The sequence below is a fragment of the Leptodactylus fuscus genome, chromosome 1, assembly GCF_031893055.1.
Source record: "Leptodactylus fuscus isolate aLepFus1 chromosome 1, aLepFus1.hap2, whole genome shotgun sequence".
In the NCBI taxonomy this organism is placed as follows: domain Eukaryota; kingdom Metazoa; phylum Chordata; class Amphibia; order Anura; family Leptodactylidae; genus Leptodactylus; species Leptodactylus fuscus.
In genome coordinates this window covers 207,197,563-207,219,455 of record NC_134265.1, presented here as the reverse complement: position 1 = coordinate 207,219,455, position 21,893 = coordinate 207,197,563, and the positions used below count along the sequence as shown (strand labels likewise).

The 21,893-nt window shown below is 43.2% G+C and overlaps 1 protein-coding gene across 1 annotated transcript; it reads left to right on the top strand.

Moving 5' to 3' along the window:
- The first annotated feature begins 83 nt into the window (after positions 1 to 83).
- On the top strand, positions 84 to 21,761 carry LOC142212905 (uncharacterized). Its single transcript, XM_075281072.1, has 9 exons — positions 84 to 138; positions 4,289 to 4,370; positions 7,712 to 8,006; positions 9,727 to 9,861; positions 9,929 to 10,011; positions 12,674 to 12,911; positions 14,738 to 14,848; positions 18,728 to 18,825; positions 21,243 to 21,761. The coding sequence occupies exons 2-9, from the start codon at positions 4,300 to 4,302 to the stop codon at positions 21,703 to 21,705; spliced, it is 1,494 nt and encodes a 497-aa protein (XP_075137173.1). The 5' UTR covers positions 84 to 138; positions 4,289 to 4,299; the 3' UTR covers positions 21,706 to 21,761.
- Positions 21,762 to 21,893: the final 132 nt, after the last annotated feature.

The following is a 21,893-nucleotide window of genomic DNA, read 5'->3' as shown; positions in this document are numbered from 1 at the left end:
GACCCACGCTGAAAGAATAGTAGACCTAAAAATTGCCTGTTTTTACTGCGTTCAATTGCAAATGAGCTGACTTCCGATGCTACGAATCCCCCAGTGTTGAGTCGCAGAACTGGCCGCTTTCTTACAATATTGCACTGAGTGAGTATGACTCACGCTGTGTTTGTGTGAAGGAAATGTCGCCGGTAATGGTGGTCGTCTGCCATTTTCCTGGTAGGCACGTCCGCAGTGTACGTAGTTTACTATCTGTGACTAACGTATGTAGCTAGGTGACTGCAGGATGTGGTGGGCTAATGGGATACTAGGTAATATCTGGCCCACATTTACTAATAGTTTCAATGAAAATTTAGGCAGTCTAAAATTGGGCCAGATTTATCCCAGTGGCTAATGCTGGGTGATAAATTTGGCGTATGTTTAGACTGTTGCGACTAAGTTTCAGTTGGCTTCCCTTGAGCCAAAACTTTATTAAACAATTTTAGTGCATTTAAGCCATGTCCCCTTTTTCTGAGAATCCACACTCATGTATCAAGTAACACTAAATTCACGCTAACATACCTCCCAACTTTTGAAGAACCGAAAGAGGGACAAAATGTGTGGCGCAAATTTAGCCCCGCCCAGTTTTGTGTTGGCTCCGCCCACTCGTTAATTTTTCATGTGCCCGCACACAGTATAATCCTCCTACAGTCACCCGTAAATTATATGTCCCCCCTCTATCTCTCCCCCAGTTTCATATACACCCTTCATCTGCCACCAGTTTCATGTCCCCCCTCCATCTCTGCCCCCAGATTCATGTCCCCTCCATCTCTGCCCCCAGTTTCATGTCCCCTCCATCTCTGCCCCCAGATTAATGTCCCCCCTCCATCTCTGCCCCCAGATTCATGTCCCCCATCTCTGCACCCAGATTCATGTCCCTCCATCTCTGCCCCCAGTTTCATGTCCCCTCCATCTCTGCCCCCAGATTCATGTCCCCCATCTCTGCCCCCAGATTCATGTCCCCCCATCTCTGCCCTCAGATTCATGTCCCCCCATCTCTGCCCTCAGATTCATGTCCCCTCCATCTCTGCCCAGAGATTCATGTCCCTCCATCTCTGCCCCCAGATTCATGTCCCCTCCATCTCTGCCCTCAGATTCATGTCCCCTCCATCTCTGCCCCCAGATTCATGTCCCTCCATCTCTGCCCCCAGATTCATGTCCCCTCCATCTCTGCCCTCAGATTCATGTCCTCTCCATCTCTGCCCTCAGATTCATGTCCCTCCATCTCTGCCCCCAGATTCATGTCCCCCATCTCTGCCCTCAGATTCATGTCCCCTCCATCTCTGCCCCCAGATTCATGTCCCTCCATCTCTGCCCCAGATTCATGTCCCCCATCTCTGCCCCCAGATTCATGTCCCCCCATCTCTGCCCTCAGATTCATGTCCCCCCATCTCTGCCCTCAGATTCATGTCCCCCCATCTCTGCCCTCAGATTCATGTCCCCTCCATCTCTGCCCAGAGATTCATGTCCCTCCATCTCTGCCCCCAGATTCATGTCCCCTTCATCTCTGCCCTCAGATTCATGTCCTCTCCATCTCTGCCCCCAGATTCATGTCCCTCCATCTCTGCCCCCAGATTCATGTCCCCCATCTCTGCCCACAGATTCATGTCCCCCCATCTCTGCCCTCAGATTCATGTCCCCTCCATCTCTGCCCCCAGGTTCATGTCCCCCCATCTCTGCCCTCAGATTCATGTCCCCTTCATCTCTGCCCCCAGATTCATGTCCCTCCATCTCTGCCCCCAGATTCATGTCCCCTCCATCTCTGCCCTCAGATTCATGTCCCCTCCATCTCTGCCCCCAGATTCATGTCCCTCCATCTCTGCCCCAGATTCATGTCCCCCATCTCTGCCCCCAGATTCATGTCCCCCCATCTCTGCCCCCAGATTCATGTCCCCCATCTCTGCCCCCAGATTCATGTCTCCACATCTCTACCCCAGATTCATGTCCCTCCATCTCTGCCCCCAGATTCATGTCCCCACATCTCTGCCCCCAGATTCATGTCCCCTCCATCTCTGCCCCCAGATTCATGTCCCCACATCTCTGCCCCCAGATTCATGTCCCTCCATCTCTGTCCCCAGATTCATGTCCCCCATCTCTGCCCCCAGATTCATGTCTCCACATCTCTACCCCAGATTCATGTCCCTCCATCTCTGCCCCCAGATTCATGTCCCCTCCATCTCTGCCCCCAGATTCATGTCCCCTCCATCTCTGCCCCCAGATTCATGTCCCCTCCATCTCTGCCCCTAGATTCATGTCCCCCCATCTCTGCCCCCAGGGTCATGCCGTCCCCTCCATCTCTGTCCCCAGTGTCATGCTATCCTCTCCTTCATCTGTCCCCAGATTCACGTTCCAACTCCACATTACGCTTACCTTCTCCTCCGCTCCCTCGCCGCTCTCTGCAAGCCTCTCTTGCTGACACATATGCGGCTGAAGCGAGGAGCTGACCTGTGTGAGCTCCTCGCTTCGCCGCTGCCGCCGGCTACTGGCTTGCAGACGCGATGTGTCACATGACACATCACATGTGTCACATGGCGTCTGCAAGCCAGTAGCCGGCGGCAGCGGCGAAGCGAGGAGCTCACACAGGTCAGCTCCTCGCTTCAGCCGCATATGTGTCAGCGAGAGAGGCGCGCAGTGGTGAAGCGAGGAGCTGACATGTGTCAGCTCCTTCCTTCAACCGCATATGTGTTCAACTCAGATCTGCGTCCTCTGGACGCAGATCTGAGTTGAAATCGGGACATACCTCCCTCCAACCGGGACCGTGGGACATGTCACCCAAATCGTGACTGTCCCGCGGAAATCGGGACGGTTGGGAGGTATGCGCTAATATTCGAGCCTCTCTGTCCCAGATTTTGCTTAAAGGTATTCTATCACTACAATCCCTTTTTAAACTAAATTTGGAGAACAAAAGTATAGTATACGCTCTGATTTTTAAGAGAGGGTCACATACAGTTTATGCACAGACAATGATGATTTCTCATGGTCTCTGCTGTCTGCAGCTCTGCTCCTTCCCCTTCCTTCCTACTTCACACAGCTCTAAGATGCCGTCTGAAGCTTGACGGTAGAGCTCCATATCTCAGGATCCATTAGGGCTTTGAAGATGACCTTGGATTCATTAAAAACTCTGTGGGAAATTGAGATCTGCATTGGGATCTCAATGCTGAACATCATTTCCACCAGCGAATCGCTGGTATCATTGTAAAGATGACATCCAAGGTGAATCCGAGATCATTTTCATAGCCCTATTCGATCCTGAATAGGATCCTGAATTAGTAGCAAGGACTTCCTCTCCAACTAAAATGCCACCCTAGCAGGACAGCAGGGAAAGGGTTAAAGTCCCCCTGCAGTTGTCCCCACAGTTTAAAGGGGCTCTATCACTAGGAAAAGTCATTTTTAACTAATCACATCCTTGCATAGCCTTTAGAAAGTCTATTCCACACCTACCTTTAGTATATAGTTTGTCTCAGTGGTTTCTGAATAAGTTCGTTTTTATTCATATGCTAATTAGACTGTTGCACGATAGATCATGCACACCTCTCCTGTTGTTTCCTATGGGAGGCTGCTGATGATGATGACTCAGCTTCCTGTTTGCCTCACACACATAGGAGATAATAGAAGAGAGGAGGCTGCTGGGAACTTCCTGTGCTGGCTGGAAGCTCATTAGCATATGAATAAAAACAGACTTATTCAGAAACCACTGAGGCAATTTACATACTAAAGGTAAGTGTGAAGTAGCATTTCTAAAGCCTATGCATGTATATGTTTAGATAAAAATGACTTTTCCCAGTGATAGAGCCCCTTTAATGTCCTTCTCCTACCACACAAAAACGTAAAATTTAAAAAAATAAAAAAACCACTAATACCTCTCCTCGTTCCCCTGCTGTCTCGGTCCAGAGTTTTCAAGGAGCTGCAGACACTATGTTAATGACGTTATCACATCGGTTAATGGTGAATCAGGGAGAGGACGTCTCCCTGCTTCATTATTGTATGCAATTGGGGCAGACTGGCAGGACAGCATATGCAAGACTGTCCCACTGTCCTAACAGGGCCCTGCTACCAGAGGATCCAGTGCAAGTGCACCCTTGGCCATATGGTTCAAGGGGCCCTGATGCCATTAAAATTGGAAAATATTAGGTTTTTCCTTTCCTAGAGTCAAAAAAGGTTACTGAATATTAGGCCTTGTTTTTATAGCTGGAGATATGAAAACAATGCTTCTTTGTTCATACTGTAGTACTTACTTTAATTCTCCTTAAATTTGCAGTTAAGGCCAGCATGCCGATGACTTGTGTGGCGTATGGTTGTAATAACCATTTTGTCAAAGGATGTGGGAAACAATTCTTCAGGTAACCACTTTTGTGTATATGTGCATCTTGGAGAAGTGAAAAGAAAAAAAAACCCATCAACCATCAAACCTTAACCATCAAGTAAGGTTATGTTTTTTTAAAGGCAAATATTGTATAATGAAAGACTCACACAATTAAAAGAATAAGTAGAAAAGTTTATTATACTTTGCTTCAGTGAAGAAAATTGATCAAATCACAGTCTGTGGAAGCCCGTCCACCTTCTTGTGCCCCAGAAGTGTATTCAGCAGTCTGGACACATAATGTTTCAGTTCTGTTCCAGTTTTGAGCTAATATCTAATCTTCATGCCACCATCTTTATACCCATTTTTATCTGGGGAAGAGCAGCAGTCTGACTGGACAACTGTCCTTCATTTGCTAAACACAATAAAACTCCACATCAAAGGACCCTGAGATATTTACACCTGGTCCAAAGGAATATGAATTAACATTTCAATAGGGCAATAACCCTGAGAATAACCCCAAAACAAAAGGTGAAAACCAGCTGAGCAGGAACCATAAACCTGGGGAGATTGCCCTAACAAAGACAGCAAACCAAATGATCAGGTAAGACCCACAATCCCCCCACACACATATAGTAACAAAGATTATAAGGACCTTTTATGTCCTAAGGCACATGATATACTATTGGTGCACCCTGTGCAGCTGCACATGAGCCCAGTAGGTCAACCCTGCAAAAGACAGAAGTCTGTAAGACTGTCAAGGCCCTCTGAAGGTCTGGTTGCTTGAGGAGTGTATAAAGCAAGCTACTCAAGTGCTGTTGTAGATAGAGGAGGAAAGAGAACTCCAGATGAAAAATTGGCTTTAAAATCTTTGTTTCCTATTGAAGGGGTTGAATCAGTGGCGTAACTACCGCCATAGCAGCAGAGGCAGCTGCCACAGGGCCCGGGACATTAGGGGCCCGGTGACAGCAACTACCACTGCTATCATTATACTCGGGGGGTCTTTTCAGACCCCCGAGTATAATGATTGGCGGACCGGGAGAGGTAAGAAACATAAAAAACACAGTTACTTACCTCTCCACGATCCGTGCAGACTTCGGCCTAGTCATCTGACGTCTCATGACCCCGGCCTGCGTCCCAGGTCATGTGACGTCTGACGTAATTGAAGAGGCTGACAGCGTAGGAGACGGGAGATAGGTGAGTAACAGAGATTTTTTTATGTTTTTCTCCCCCTGGGTCTCCGATTATTATATTACAGTGGGACATAATACTGTGTGCAGGGGCCACTATTGGGGATAATACTGTGTGCAGGGGCCACTAAGGGACAAAATACTGTGTGCAGGGGCCACTATGGGACATAATACTGTGTGCAGGGGCCACTATGGGATATAATAGTGTGTGCAGGGGCCACTATGGGGGATAATACTGTGTGCAGGGGCCACTATGGGGGATAATACTGTGTGCAGGAGCCACTATGGGGGATAATACTGTGTGCAGGGGCCACTATGGGGGATAATACTGTGTGCAGGGGCCACTATGGGGGATAATACTGTGTGCAGGGGCCACTATGGGGGATAATACTGTGTGCAGGGGCCACTATGGGATATACTAGTGTGTTCAGGGACCACTATGGGGGATAATACTGTGTGCAGGGGCCACTATGGGGGATAATACTGTGTGCAGGGGCCACTATGGGGGATAATAGAGAGCGCAGGAATGCGTAGGACGGGGTCGGTCGAGGTCTTCGTCGTCAGTGTTGGGGGGGGGGGGGCCATGTCAAAAGTTCGCCACGAGGCCCTGCCATTCCTAGTTACGCCACTGGTTTGAATCTTAGGTTAAAATGGTCAGAACTACAATATATCTAGAAGACATTAAAGAACCAAGATAAGGTGTTTTAGGGACTTTATCCGAAAAAGCAGTTTTTGACGTTCATAAAAATATTAAGACTTTGATTGAAAAAGAGTAGAAAAGGCCAGGTAGGAAATCCCTGATTCCAGCAACGGTATAAAAAAAAGTACAGTAACTGTTGATGATTGAGGCTGCATGATGAGGGATGATGGGAAATGTGCTGCCTCTCCTGGGCCTTCCTCCATTCATGTGAAATCCTATTAGAATCTCATTTTGATTCTTCCGTTGAAATTTGAAGCCATCCCCTTTGTCAGCCAGAAGATACAGAATCTCTTCTTTAAAACAATTTTGATTTATGATCCTTGAAGATAGATGGAACCACTCTCAGTCCAGAATCAAGTATTCCAGGACCAGAGAGATAGTTTTCTCATTCATTCTAATTAAAAAAAAAATTAAGGAGGCTCTAAAGGCAGTTAAACAGCTATGACAAGTTCTGGGAGCTGTATTGCACCAACAATCCTACCGGTCATGTGATGGACACACAGGAGCTCAACTTGCTATGATGTGAATACTATAACTATAATCAGTTCTGCACCTGTGTGTCCATCACATGTCCATGAACGGAAAAGGAGTACCCTTGTTACCCTTGTTAAGCGTGAGTGCCAAAAATGGATCCATAGCTATCAGGTATAGTTGTGCTAAAAAGTTGACATACCCCGGCAGATTTTATGGGTTTTTTTGGCCTTTTTTTCAGAGAATATGAATGATAGCACAAAAACTTTTCTCCACTCTCCCCAGAGGTTCATTTTGATATTTTTGGTTGTCATTGTGATTTAAAAAGAAAAACACAGAAGTTTGACAATAAATGGCTTCACCCAACCACTAGCCATGAGTGGAGAAAAAGTTTTTGTGTTATCATTCATATTCTCTGAAAAAAGGCCAAAAAATCTGCCAGGGCATGTAAACTTGTTAGCACAACTGTATAGCATGTGCTGTGAATATTGCAGATATTAAATGCCAATATGGGAATACCCCTTTAACTGGTCACCCCAGAAACAGAAAGCAGAGTGTTGCCATAACTCAGAGTTTGAGAAATAAGTACAATTTTAATCACAATATGCAAAAATGTACTTCACCACAATGATACTGTTTGGAATTGCTTCTGGAAATCACTCTTGCTTTGTGTTCATTATCGGTAGAAGTAGTCATTGGTTATATAAAACTACATATGATAGGTGATATTTAAAGTGTGCCGTCGATTGCATTATCCTGTCCTACCTGACATCAGGTGTATGGAGAGTCTAGTGCATGCTGAGCAGTACAGTTGTTCAGACAATCATTGTATGCCCAAAGAGTCTTATTCATGTGTATAGTCTTCAGGCGTTTAGTTACCTTCGGAACTGTACCACCCTACATTCGTAACTTTTTCTCCATGAGAATGGAATTGGAAGTCCGTGATTAATTGTATCTCTTAATTTAAAAAATTTCTAATTTAAAATCTTTCTTTAATGCAAAAATCAAAATCTCTCATAGGTTTCCAATGAAGGATCCTGACCGTTTATCCAAATGGGTTATGGCTATTCGACGTAAAAATTGGAAGCCTTCTGCATCCAGTAGAATCTGCAGTGATCATTTTACTGAAAATGACTACATGTTACGTCCAGGTGCGATGGTCCCAAGACTACGGCTAGATGCAGTCCCTTCTATTTTTGACGGCTTCCCAAACCACTTAAAGGAACGGCTTGAAAGAAAAAAAATATTGCAAAAGAAGATAGCGGAACAAATTATTGTAATTGGTAATCAGCATGGAACTCCAGATGCTGCTCAGGTACTGCTGTTACTGTTACGCTGGGTTCACACCAGCGTTCAGTCTCTGTACTCAGGTTTCTCTCTTCTGCTGAACGAGCCCTTAGAAGGTTGTAAGCTTTTTCTCATGGGCCCTTTGTAATGTGCTTCAGTTACATAAGTAATGGTAAAGAAAGGAATATTCTAGTCATGCACCTTATAATTCATAAATGTGGAGAACAGGGATGCCCTTTGTTTTTGGCAAACATATCCAAGTGGGCCCCCATCCCAGTTATACCAATATTATCACTATACAGTGACAATATGGTGGCACTAAGTCTATACAGTGCTTTTCAGACCATTCAGGTTCAGGTGAATACTGTGCAGTTACATTTAGTGACTTACAGGTGATGTCTCACATTTCTCATCTCTTCCTATCTGGACCGCCAACTTCTCTCTGTAACATTAGTTCCTCACTTTTCCAGGCAGCTGACCCAGATTGTCCTCCCTTTCATAAAGTTCCCATTTTTCTGCTACCCCAATTATAAAATATATAGTAAGAAAATTCCCTGTAAATGAATAACACCCCTGTATGTATTTTTAAATTAACGCCCCTGTTTGCACCTCAGTTAATAATACCTCCTGTAAGCCCTCTTGCCCCCGGGGGAGGGTTATAAAATAAAAATGTACTGACACTTGCCTGCATCCTCCACTTTGCCACTTGTCTCTTGCCTGTGGGCCACCTGTCACCTTCACTGATCTGAATACAGAGCAGTCACAGCAGTGATGTCAAGTTAATGGGACCACTATGGCCAATCACTGCCTTCATCAGTACAGCAGTGTACAGCGTTTGGTTATCCATGGCCTTGTTGACATCACCTCTGCAGCTGCACTGCAGGCGATAGCCGACCCAGCACAGGTATGGAGGGGATGATACATTATAGCCTTTCCCTGCTCTTTGTATTAAAAGTTATGATCTGGGAAGACCCCTTTAAATTAGGAGTGCTCATCAATACCCTCTGTATTCCCCCTAATTAATAATACTCCTGTATACCCTCTTATAGGGGTTGTCCAGAAATGCTGCCTTCTAATATCCCTTTTATATTGATAACACCCCTTAATGACCTCTTTAATAATACCCCGTATATAGTTATTGTCCCCTAATATTAAGGCACCCTCCTTCACCCCATCCAAAAAATAAGTGAATAAAAAATACTTAGATGTCTTCAATCCTGTCATGCACTGGCCTGTCACTGTCACTTCTTCACACTATCAGCATCGCAACTCAGGAGACGCAATGTCGGGATGTCATCGCACCCTTTGTCAGGACAATGATGTTTAAGGGATTGCCAGGACACCTGAAGACCACAAACTCATAGGCCTGCAGCCTCCAGGTTACAGAATGGTAGTGCCGGAAGCTGTTATTCCTGCTCTACTACGTATTTCAGCTGTATTTGTGTCCTGGTTTGATCCTACTCATATGCAGTTCACAGAGGAGGCCCTGAGGAAATGAGGGTCCTTTTGGCACAAGCAATCCTTCCCTATAGTGCCCCTGCAAGGTTCTGACGCTATTCCCCATTAGTTCCCGCCCACAATCTGCCCCTCAAAGTGCAATTCCTATTAGTTGGCTTCAGTAGCCCCACAAAATTAGTGGGCCTGGGCCCGCCTCACCGCTAGCTACGCCTCTAAAATGTAGTGTTGTTTTTTTCACCTAAATAAATGAATAAAGATTGCACTCTTTCCACCTCATGTGTGTTTTGCAGACGACAGTTGGCTCAGTGGAACCAAAGGACACAAGCACATCCTGTCAGAATTCTGAGAATATGCAGGTTCAAAAGATTTCACCACTAGAAATAAAACAAGAGACAGAGAAAGAGCAAGGCGAAAAGGTGATGGCTGTGAGAGGGCACAGATTCCATTATTGGCTGCTTGAAGGTACTCATGCCTCTTCATTTTTCTTTACAGAATAAGGTGGACAAGGTAAAGACTTGTGCAGTCCCTGGGTGCCATAATGCTTATTATCAAGGATGCCAGCAGCTATTTTTCAGGTAATTTAATATATGGTTAAAATTAACTAAATTTAATTAATTAAAATTATATTCTCTTTTGTTATTGGCAATTCTCAGAGAAAATATAAGGTTCCCATATACTTGGAGATTGAGAGCTAGTTTACGTGTAACCTACTGGGGACTAGATCTTTTTAATAGCTGATTGGATTAAAAAAACAAAATGCCACATTGTGCAGAGGCAAACAAATTAAATATCTCCTGTACATTTTGTCCTTGGTGACAATTTCTCTATAAAAATGTATGTATTTACAGACACTATATTATGGGGGCAGCTACTTTATATTTTATACTTTTTTTTTGTTATTTTTTTTCACTTGGCTAATAAGAGCAAAGTTATATACCTTATCCATAATTAGGTATATTCAGTGTATTCAGGAGGAGATCACGCACTTGCCTCTCCCTGGCATACTCGCTGTGATTGATGTTTGGCTACTGTGTATTGCCATTCGTAACAGAGCATCAATTACTTTGAGATGGGCAAGAGGAGCACTTTCCTAATTAACACACCAGAATCATATAGTTGATGTCAATGGTGCCGCACTCTTGTACCGATCATGGGAGAGTACTGATCAACGGTTCTCTAATCGAAAGTATAAAGCAGGGGTACTCAGCTACTTTTTGATAGGTACACTGACCTGGGTCTGCCATCATTTGAAGATCAGAGCGGAACAGTAATAGAATTTGTCAATTACAGTTTGGTAAATCCTGACAAAGAAAGCACTGGTGAACTCATCAATACAAAAAGACATGGACGCCCACAGAAGACAACAGTGGTGGATGATCGCAGAATAATTCCCATGGTGAAAAGAAATCCCTTCACATCAACCCGCCAAGTCAACAACACTCTCCAGGATGCAGACATATCAATATCCAAATCTATCATATAGAGAAGACTGCATGAAAGTAAATACAGAGGGTTCACTGTACGCTGCAAGTCACTCATAAACCTCAAGAGTAAAAAGGCTAGATTGGACTTTGCTAAAAAAAAAACCAAAAACAAAAAAACAAAAACATCTTAATAAGACAGTACAGTTCTGGAAGAACATTCTATGGGCAGAGGAAACCAAGATAAACCTCTACCAGAATGATGGAAAAAAGAAAGTATGGTCAAGGCGTGGTACAGCTCATAGGCATGGTACATAGAACGTCATCTGTAAAACATGGTGGAGACAGTGTGATGGCTTGGTCATGCATGGCTGCCAGTGGCACTGGGTCACTAGTTTTGATGATGTGACACAGGACAGAAGTCATCGGGTGAATTCTGAGGTATCCAAAGACATACTATGTGCTGAAATCCAGCCAAATGCGGCCAAACTGATACATAATAAAGATGGACAATGACCCAAAACATAAAGCCAAAGCAACCCAAGAGTTTATTAAAGCAAAGAAGTGGAATATTCTTGAATGGCCAGGCCAGTCAATTGATCTCAACTGAGATCCCAATTGAGCAGCATTTCACTTGCTACAGACTAAATTTCAGACGGAAAGGCCACAAACAAGCAGCGACTGAAAATCACTAAAGTTATGGCCTGGCGGAGCATTAAACAGGAGGAAACACAGCGGTGCCTGGTGATGTCCTTGAGGCGGTCATTGCTAACAAAGGGTGAACAACCAAGTATTAGAAATGAACATTTAATTTACAATTATTTCATTTGTCCAATTACTTTTGAGCCCCTGAAATGAAGGGATTGTGTTTATCTATAGACTTTAGTTCCTTACATTTTTATGCAAAAATGTTTAGGGGTTATTGCTCATTGTATAGGGGCTATTAGGGGTTAATGCTCGTTGTTTAGGGGCTACTGGGCACTTATGCTCATTGCTTAGGGGTTTCTTTACTTACCTGTAGCGATGTCACTGAAGTTCTCCTTGAAACTCTGCCTGGATCGCTCCTCCGGGTCTTCTTTGCAGTCCTGTGAAGAGAAGGCTGCGTGATCTCACGAGAAGTCCCGAGATCATGCTGCTGAGCTGCTCTGACACTGTTCTCTGCTAATTGGACAGTGTCAGAATAACGTTGCTGCTCCCTTCACTGTCAGAAACACCCTTCTGACACTGAATGGCTTAATTAACATACATGGCGCCAAAACTAACGGGGCTCACAGCTCCACAAGGAGGGGGACTACAGAGATAATTCAAAGTGCCCCAGAGTCTGTGCAGCTGCTCCTGTAACATGGTGCAGAAAACTGCACAGGCTTGGGGTGGTGAAAGGTCCTCTTTAAACCAGCTTGCTTCAGCAGTAAAACAATAACATAAAATGTCCTTCATTTCAGGTGCACAGAAACAATTCAGAGTTTGGTGCTTCTCACCAGGTGTCCAGTTCAGGCTGGTCCTCCAATACTCTCTGTGTCCTCCGTAGACTCTAGGAGAACACACCTCTCTCTGGCAGCTTATCAGTACAGCAAGACCCACACTCCAGCCACTCACCTCTCTGAGACTAGCAACCTCAGTCGTACATACCGGCCATCCACAACCTTACCACCTGCCTGATTACAGGGTGCTCTTACACGTTATCCACAGGCTGGTATCATCAGTTCTAGCTAATAGTTGAAAACTTTCAGATGTCCTTATGTCTAATTCTGTTTCTCCTTACCTGTTTGCGCTACCCCATGATAATAAAATGTCATATATTGTAACTGCTTTACAGGTTTCCAGTGAATGATCCTGAACTGTTGTCCAAGTGGCTTGGGGTAATACATCATGAAAAGCATACATGTACATCTACAACATCCAGTAGCATTTGTAGCGATCATTTTACTGAAAAAGACTACATCTTATATCCAGGAGCCACTGTTCCCCGACTAGGACCAGAAGCAGTGCCTTCTCTTTTCATTAAATTACCTACAGAGATTCAAGCAGAGGTGGAGTCTCAGAATACACAACAGGTAAATGCATATCACAATGTGATGCCAAGACCATTATGGCACAGTCTTTTCTGGAAAGTGGTGGGCAATAGTGATTTTCTTTCAAGTAAAAAAGTTCCAGCACCCAAAATTTTTTCTTGTCAAAAGAAATATATTAAAACATAACTTTTAATTGGAAAACACTTACCGTATATACTCGAGTATAAGCCGACATTTTCAGCACATTTTTCATTCTGTAAAAGCTCCCCTCGGCTTATACTCGAGTCAAGGTCCACGGAGCACAGAAAACTGGACGGACCTGCATAAATTAAATGAAGGGGGGAGGTCCTTTAGTGCTACTGCTCTGTGATTGGCTTGTCATTAGGTCACGTGACTGTGATGTCATCAAAGGTCCTGCAGCCACTGGTATGTAACATCTGCAGATAAGGTTGAGTCTAAATCCTAGTAGCTCCGCCCACACCAGAGTCCGATCACATGGTCATGACGTCATCAGAGGTCCTTTAGCACATTAGGATTTAGCATCTACCCTGCAGATGAGTGGCCAGGATTCATTGTGTCTTATGGAAGATGTCTGTTGTATGGAGGAGAGGAAGCTACAGTAAAGTGGGTACTGTGTGCCCCATATAAGGGTTACTAATGTGTGAGACACATGGAGTTACTAATAAAGACCTTAATTATGAAGATACCTAATTATTACCCCCATATGTCCCACATATCAGTAACTCTTATGTGAGGCACACAGGGGGTTAATGTGAGGGACATGATGGGGTTAACTGCTATTACTATGAGGCACATGGAGTTACTGAGCTGTAATGCACATGACCAGACTTTTTATCTGCAATGGTGGAGTCCCCCCCCCCCCCTTCCCAGGCTTATACTCGAGTCGATAAGTTTTCTCAGTTTTTGTGGTAAAATTAAGGGCCTCGGCTTATATTCGGGTCTGCTTATACTCGAGTATATACAGTAAATAAATTATGAAAAACATCAAAAAAATGCCAAACAGGGAAAACATTTTTTTTTACTTGCGAGTTGTTTCATTAGGCTTCTGATCGGGAAGTTGTTCTTGTGCATCATTTTTGGTACACATGTTATTTCTTGCTTATTTTGGGCTGTGATTTTCACTATTTTTGTGATACTAGTGATTTTCTTTCTCTTACTAAAGCTGAAAGCTTGAAAGGGGTACCCTTATTACAACAACCCCTTTTCAAAAGAGACCCCCAAGCAATGAGCCACCGGTCTGGCTGCTGAAACCTTCAAGTAGTTAAGGCTCTAATCAACTCAATTTTTACAAAATTGATGCAAACAGATGGCTATCCATTTACATAGACAAAAAAAAAAAGTTTTTGTCCGTTTTTTTTGGATGCACACAAAATTATCCGTTTGTGTCCATGTTTTTGTATCCCTTAAACGGATATAAAAAAAAATGTGATCTGAATAGAGCCTAAGGTGGTTCAAGTAAGTGGTTGACCGGGTATGGTTCCTTTGAGACATCCAGTGCTACTCTTTGCAGTAGCACACAACCTTGACTTGAAGAGGACTCGTTTTGAGTGGAAAATACTCCACTATGACATCCATATGTCTTGTTAGAGGTTATCATTGAGTTATGATTGAGTTATAATGTAATTTGTTATATTAAATTACTTCTGTTGTATGCTCAATACAACTAAAATGGTTCTGGCAAGGGAAAAGCCCACCAAACATTCAAAAGAAATAGAAACTGGTTTATATCATAGAAAAATTTACAGTAGCCATAATAAGTTATTTGATAAATGCATATGTTATATATGTCTTGTTATAATGTACTGGGCAAAGTGTATAAATAAGTATAATTTCTTTACTTCTTGTAGGCAAACTGTACAGAGAACATTGCACTGACAGAACAAGAAATATCAATATCATCTGAAACCAAACGTCATGAAATCAGTAACAAGAAGAGTGTATCAGAGCAAAAGCAGCAGGTATTGTACTGCAAAGGACATATACACTATGTGATCAAAAGTATCCGGACAACTGGCTGAAAATGACTTACAAGTTCGTGGCGCCCTCCATCGGTAATGCTGGAACTCAATATGGTGTTGGCCCACCCTTAGCCTTGATGACAGCTTCCACTCTCGCAGGCATATGTTCAATCAGGTGTTGGAAGGTTTCTTGGGGAATGGCAGCCCATTCTTCACAGATTGCTGCACTGAGGAGAGGTATCGATGTAGGTCGGTGAGGCCTGGCATGAAGTCGGCGTTCTAAAACATCCCAAAGGTGTTCTATAGGATTCAAGACAGCACTCTGTGCAGGCCAGTCCATTACAGAGATGTTATTGTCATGTAACCACTCCGCCACAGACCGTGCAGTATGAACAGGTGCTCGATTGTGTTGAAAGATGCAATCGCCATCCCCGAATTGCTCTTCAACAGTGGGATGCAAGAAGGTGTTTAAAACATCATTGTAGGCTTGTGCTGTGATAGTGCCACGCAAAACAACAAGGGGTGCAAGCCCCCTCCATTACCAATGGAGGGCGCCATGAACTTGTAAGTCATTTTCAGCCAGGTGTCTGGATACTTTTGATCACATAGTGTAGCTTTATGTCTTCATCATTTATGAACTAAAACCATAAAACCGCTTCATTGACTACAATGATAAAAAGTGCTGTCAAGCGTTTATTATTCCAATAGTTTGTTGCAGTGGGTGGGAGATTAAATGAGTAGTGTACGACTACCAATAGTTTTAGAAATTGATGGCCCACCCTCCAGTTATAAACAACTTTTCATAAATGAATTTTGCATGTGAATATAAGAAAATTTGTAATTTGTCAGCTGACCTGTTGATTCACACAGTAGCCGGAAGTCACTTTTTCTATTTAACCCCCCTCCCCCTTCCCTACAGTTTTGGATGAGGAGGACTCAGGGCTTGAGCTAACTGCATTACTGTTCACCCCAAGTAGAGCACATTCTCTAACTCCGGAGTCTCCTTTTCTACTTTTTTTAAGTTGTTTTCTATTTCTTTATCAGCCTATTTGTTTATATAGAATTTGTAGTATCCTGCTCACACACAGCTCTATGTAGATGGGAGGGGGATGAAGAGAATTTTAATGGTTTACTGCCACACTCTGGTCACTGAGGTAGCCGCTTATCTCTAGCATGGCAATCGAGAGCTCCCCCTCAATATCAGAATCGCAGAATGTGGCAGCAGCAGCAGTTACCTTTGTGTGTTTTCCACTAGCCTCTTTCTATCCCTCCCTTCTCCATAGAATAAAATGTAAAAAGTAATTCAGCCTGATAAATGGCAACATATTTGTTAAATAAGATATATTGCAAAGTTTCTTATTTTCATCTGTACTATTCATTTCTGAAAAGTTTAGTTTTTTTCATAATTGTAGGTATGCAGAGGTTCAACAATTGGGACACCCGTAGATCAGCTGTTTCCTGGAACATACAGATAATAATAATAATAATAATAAATTTTATTTATATAGCGCCAACATATTCTGCAGCGCTGTACAATTTGTAGGGTTCAAATACAGACAAAAAGATACAATACAAATAAAAAGTCATTTCACACACTTGGACTGAGGGCCCTGCTCGCAAGAACTTACAATCTTAGAGGTTAGTGGGGATGACACAAGAGGTAGCAGAGGCAACATCGGAGATAGCATTACTTATACAGTGATCAGACAATTTTGTAATAGAGATGACTGCCATTACACAAACATAAAACTTTGAGCCGTCACCAGTCGTGTCCTTTAACATGTGGATGGTGACTGGACATATAAAGTTAGCCTGAAATGGCATCATATCATGTGGGCGTAATGTGGGAGCTGGAACAGAGAAGGGTTAATTTTAGGGATTCTAATTACGGCACAGAAGGGTTTACATTAGGAATAGCAATAGGCCTGTCTGAAAAGATGTGTCTTTAGTTTGCGCTTGAAGCTGTAGCAATTGGGAGTTAATCTGATTGTCTGGGATAGAGCATTTCAGAGAAGTGGTGCAACTCGGGAGAAGTTTTGTATACGAGCGTGGGAGGTTCTGATAATAGAGGATGTAAGTGTTAGGTCATTGAGTGAACGGAGAACACGGGTTGGGTGGTAGACAGAGATGAGGGAGGAAATGTAGGGGGGTGCAGCTCCCTGCATTATTTACATGCCAGGTGATGCTCTGCTCTCTTGCCGTAGATTTAGTAGAGGTGAATATAGGTACTGTAGCGGTGTCTCATAGACTTGAGCGGGATACTTTTGCTGTACCCATAAGCATTGCCACTTTTAGTATGGCAAGTGGGCAGCACAGCACCGGTCATGTAAACAATGCCAGAAGCCTACTGTAATGAATATACCTTTTGTGCAATGCAAAGACATGCTAGGTCACCTACTTGAAATGGCTGTTCATGGTGGCTCTAGCTTTTAGGGGGTCCTTTCAAGGGATTTCCCTTCGTTAATCATAATATGTTACCAGGACCTGTTTTGTCCACAGTGAGCAAGATGCTGACAGTAAATAGAGATTAATTTCCTTTATTTTTAATAGGCTGTTACCTGCTGGAGTAACCCTATTTACTTACCGATTCCCGTTCCTGCTCACAGCCGCTTCCCTTTCTACGTTCCATATCATGTCGCCGAGGACCCCTGGAGGGCAGAAGGGGAAGCAGCTGTGAGTAACACCTGAGAACGGTAAGTGAAGCCATGGGTCCATGGCAGGAGTATTTGTTGGACGAATCCCAACAAATACTGCTATTATTATTATTATTATTATTATTATACTCTAGGGTCTTTTCAGACCCCTGAATGTAAAGATCGGAGGCCCAGGGAGGTAAAAAACATAAAAAAAGCAGTGTTACTCACCTCTCAAGCACTCTGGCTTGACTCCCTGCAAAATTTGGCCATGCCGATGTCACATTGAAGAGGATCAAAAGCAGCAATGGAGTGTACCAGAGCCCAGGAGAGGCAAGTACCACTGGTCTTTATGTTTTTCACCTCTCCTGGGCCTCCAATCATTATACTCTGGGGTTTGAAAAGTATAATAATAGTTTGTGGGAGGCCCACTATGAGACATAATATTGTGTACGGGGGCCACTGTAGGACATAATACTGAGTGCAGGGGCCACTGTGGAACATATTATTGTGTGGAGGGGCTGCTGTGGGACAATATGGGACATTATACTGTATGGCGGGGCCGCTATGGGATATGTTAATCTGTAGAGATGAGCGAACACTATTCGAAACAGCCGTTTCGAATAGCACTCTCCCATAGAAATGAATGGACGTAGCCGGCACGCGGGGGGTTAAGTGGTCGACCGGCAAAGTCTGCTTCCATTCATTTCTATGGGAGCGTGCTATTCGAAACGGCTGTTTCGAATAGTGTTCGCTCATCTCTATTAGTCTGTATAATTGGGGCTTTATTCTGTATGAAGGCCAGGAAAGGGGGTGCTGTACTGTGGAAAGTCATAAGTCTTTGCTAGTTGTGGCCCTGGCCGACCCCATGGTGCACGGTGGCTCAGTGGTTAGCACTGCAGCCTTGCAACGCTGGAGTCCTGGCTTTGAATCCTGCCAAGGACAACATCTGCAAGGAGTTTGTATGTTCTCTCCGTGTTTGCTCAGGTTTCCTCCGGGTACTCTGGTTTCCTCCTACAATACAAAGACATACTAATAGGGAACGTAGATTGAGAGCCAGAGACTGTCTATGTCTGTAAAGCGCTGCGGAGTATGATGGTGCTATACAAGTAAGCATAAATAAATAAAATAATGGTGTCAAAGTCATTCAAGTTAAGACCCTTTTTATACTGTATGTAAAGTATAAGTGATGTATTTTTCCCTTTCCTAAACTGACATAAATACTGTAATATGCTTTGCCTTCTAGGTAAAACATGGACCGTTGGAGCGGAGCCGTGCAGTAACTTGTGTGGTACATGGTTGCAATAGTATCTTTGTTAAAGGATGTGGGAAAAGATTTTTCAGGTAACCATCTGATTCCTTAATAAATAAATGGGGTCTTTTATAGAGGACATTTGTCCTATATATAATATGCAAAGACATAGAGTTCTTATACAGTTATAGGATGCCATTCTCTCAGGACAGTGTATACTGTATGGCTAGGAGTCTTTTCTGTTATTCTCTTTCCTCAAAGCCAAGGTTGTACTGAGGTATAAAAGAAGGTTATCAGGAAAAGGAAAGGAAAATTTTCATTCTACTTTTAAAAACAACCACACACCTTTATTTTTGTGTCTGTAACTGAATTCTGGTTATTTCTGCTTCAAAATCTGGTGCAAAATTAGGAAAAATGTTGGTTCTTTTTTAGACATTAATTTAATGAATACACCAAAATCAATTTCCAATCTATCTGACACTTTTCAGAGGGCCATGATTTAGAAGGGAAGAGCTTCTTGTAATATAGGATAGCATACTTTTAATTCATGTATCATAGAATTGGTAAGGTTACATTAGAGGATTTCTGATCTGTACAACTTACCACAGCTTTATCATATGTGGCTTCTGGCCTTGTTTTCAGACGCGGGATAACTAGTTGCCCTACATAGGGTTAAACTTATGCAGTCTCTTACATATCCATTTTAAATAGAATTACACCATATCGATCCCGAAATTTTTAATTTTATATAGGAATAAAAGCGTCCGCAGAGCCACAGGCGGACCAGGTACTATCAAAAGAGACTGGGCAGCCTTTCAGGACTTAATCTTTATGAGTATTATATTGCTGCTAGACTCTGTCAAATGTGTGCCATCTATAATGGGACAGATTATCCGCAATGGGTGGCCCTTGAATCAACCGTTTTCGCCCTGGTCTCATTACCAGCTCTCTTATGGACTCCCAGCAACCACTAAGGTGACCAGTTATATGCTGCAGCTGCTGGAGAGAGTCCACTTCATTTAGCCTTATTTTACAGAGTCCGATATTGCCTTTAATCCCTCTATTCTGCAACTCTCTCTTCCCTCCTGGCCTATCTCCTGAGGTGTTTGTTTGGTGGAGACACAACAGATTCAGGTGTCTCAACGATATCCTCTGTAACCGGCAGGTCTTTACTATAGATTACTTCATCCGCACACACTCTCCACTTTTCTCAGAGAATTTTAGGACTATTCAGGTCTTTCATTTCTTAATATCACTCACCCCACTTAAAGGGGTTGTCCAGGCAAAATTTGACTACCCGTTTAATTTTTAAATAAGCCGGGGCCAGTTAAAACATTTTAAAAAATGCATACTCACCTGTCCCCGATGCTCCGGTGTCCTGCCGACGCGTCTCGGTTCTTTAGCTCTGGCGGCTTTTCTCTTCTCAGAAAAGAGACCCGTGATGTCACAGGTAGTGACATTGCATGCACTTCACTGATTGGCCTCACCGGTCACATAAGCTCCCAAAGAGACCCATTGAGTAGAAGGACCAGAAAGTGCTGATCATTGGGGACAGGTGAGTATGATTTTTTTTATTTTTTTTCACTGCCCCTGGCTGATTGAAAACTTAAAGGGATTGTCCATTTTTGCTTGGACAAACCTTTAACCCTGATATTGCTCCAACTAGTTTTGAGAGATTCTGTCACTTCCACTATGATTTCAAGATATATCTCTGGTTGAAAATACAGTCAGGATTGGGATATTTGTATATTTATATAAACCAAAATTTTACTTACGTTTTGAGCATACTCTGTGTGCACAATTATTAAGCAAGTCGTAGTTATGAGGATTAATTTTATTATTGAACAACTACAGTGCTGCCTCAAGCCTGTATATTTAAGAAAGTAAAAGTGAGATCTTGCATCTAATCGACTTTGCTGCATCCTGTGGAATCTGATTTGGAGGAAGAATTAAAGGGAGTGTTCAGGAATTGGACATATCCCAGAGGAGGCCAGGAAAGTTGTAACATAAAAAAAAAAAATCATAGCAGTCCAATGTCTGCTGTGGCTATCAGTTCAGGTGCGCGCCATTCCTTTTCCAGTGGGAGTCCTATGCTGCAATGACTGTTGAGGCTAATCGGTGGCTTCAAAGGACACAGGAAGGGACCCTTTGACATGTATAAGTGATGTTACTGGGTTCTTTCCAGCCACCACTGAGGCCAATCGTGCGGTACAGGACTTCCGGCAGTGAAGATACAGCGTGCCTGAATGGACGGCAGCAGACATTGGAGACTTTTTTTTTATATATTACCCCTTCCCCACCTTCTCTGTGAGTTGTCAAATTTCTGCATAACTCTAATTAGTTTAAGGGGGTTTCATCCTCAGAATCTTCCTCTTAGGGTACTGCCAAATACAGTAAACCATTATTCACCTGTAAGATGCTGACCAACTCCTTAAGGCTATCAGAGCCATAATGAATTTGGAAGAGATTATAGAAACCCTTAATTATAAAATAATTTCCTCTTTTACAGATTTCCTATGAAAAATCCTGAGTGTCTTTCCAAATGGATTAAGGCTCTCCAATATCCTGACTGGAAACCATCAGCTTCCAGCAGAATCTGCAGTGACCACTTCAAAGACAAAGATTACATTTTACGGCCTGGCACACTGGTGCCCCGACTACGCTTAAATGCTGTACCTTCTGTCTTCAAAGCAAGGAAAAGTAGAAGAAAACAGATGGCGACAACAGACCAAAACTTGGGCCACTGTAGGTCCCTTGCAGTTGTAGATGGAATCCAGGAAGCAGAATTACATAGACCTTGTGACCACACTTATTCAGCAGTATACAGTGCGGAAGACCTCCCTCGTTTCAACCCTGATAATGTGAAACTTAAAAGGAAAGTAAGAACTTTGCAACGACAGATTCAGAGACAGAGGCACACAATAAAAAAGTTATCTGAAAGAATCACACAGTTAAAGAACAATAGTTCCTAGCATCATCAATATAAAAGCACTAGCATCAAGACATGAAAACATCATTGTAATTCATATGCAGCTTGCTAAACCGGTCACAGAGCCCCACTATGGACCCACACCCTCATTAGTGGGCCATAAAATAATTTGTCAGTTAATCTAAATTTTAAATAAATAGAATACAGGGTGAATGGGTCAAGCACCTGTAA

Excerpts from the sequence above, each read along its gene's own strand:
- LOC142212905 (XM_075281072.1), top strand. The coding sequence starts at position 4,300 with ATGCCGATGACTTGTGTGGCGTATGGTTGTAATAACCATTTTGTCAAA. Across the intron at positions 14,849-18,727 it reads TATCAGAGCAAAAGCAGCAG|GTAAAACATGGACCGTTGGA; the intron begins GTATTGTACTGC and ends TTTGCCTTCTAG. Across the intron at positions 18,826-21,242 it reads TGTGGGAAAAGATTTTTCAG|ATTTCCTATGAAAAATCCTG; the intron begins GTAACCATCTGA and ends CCTCTTTTACAG.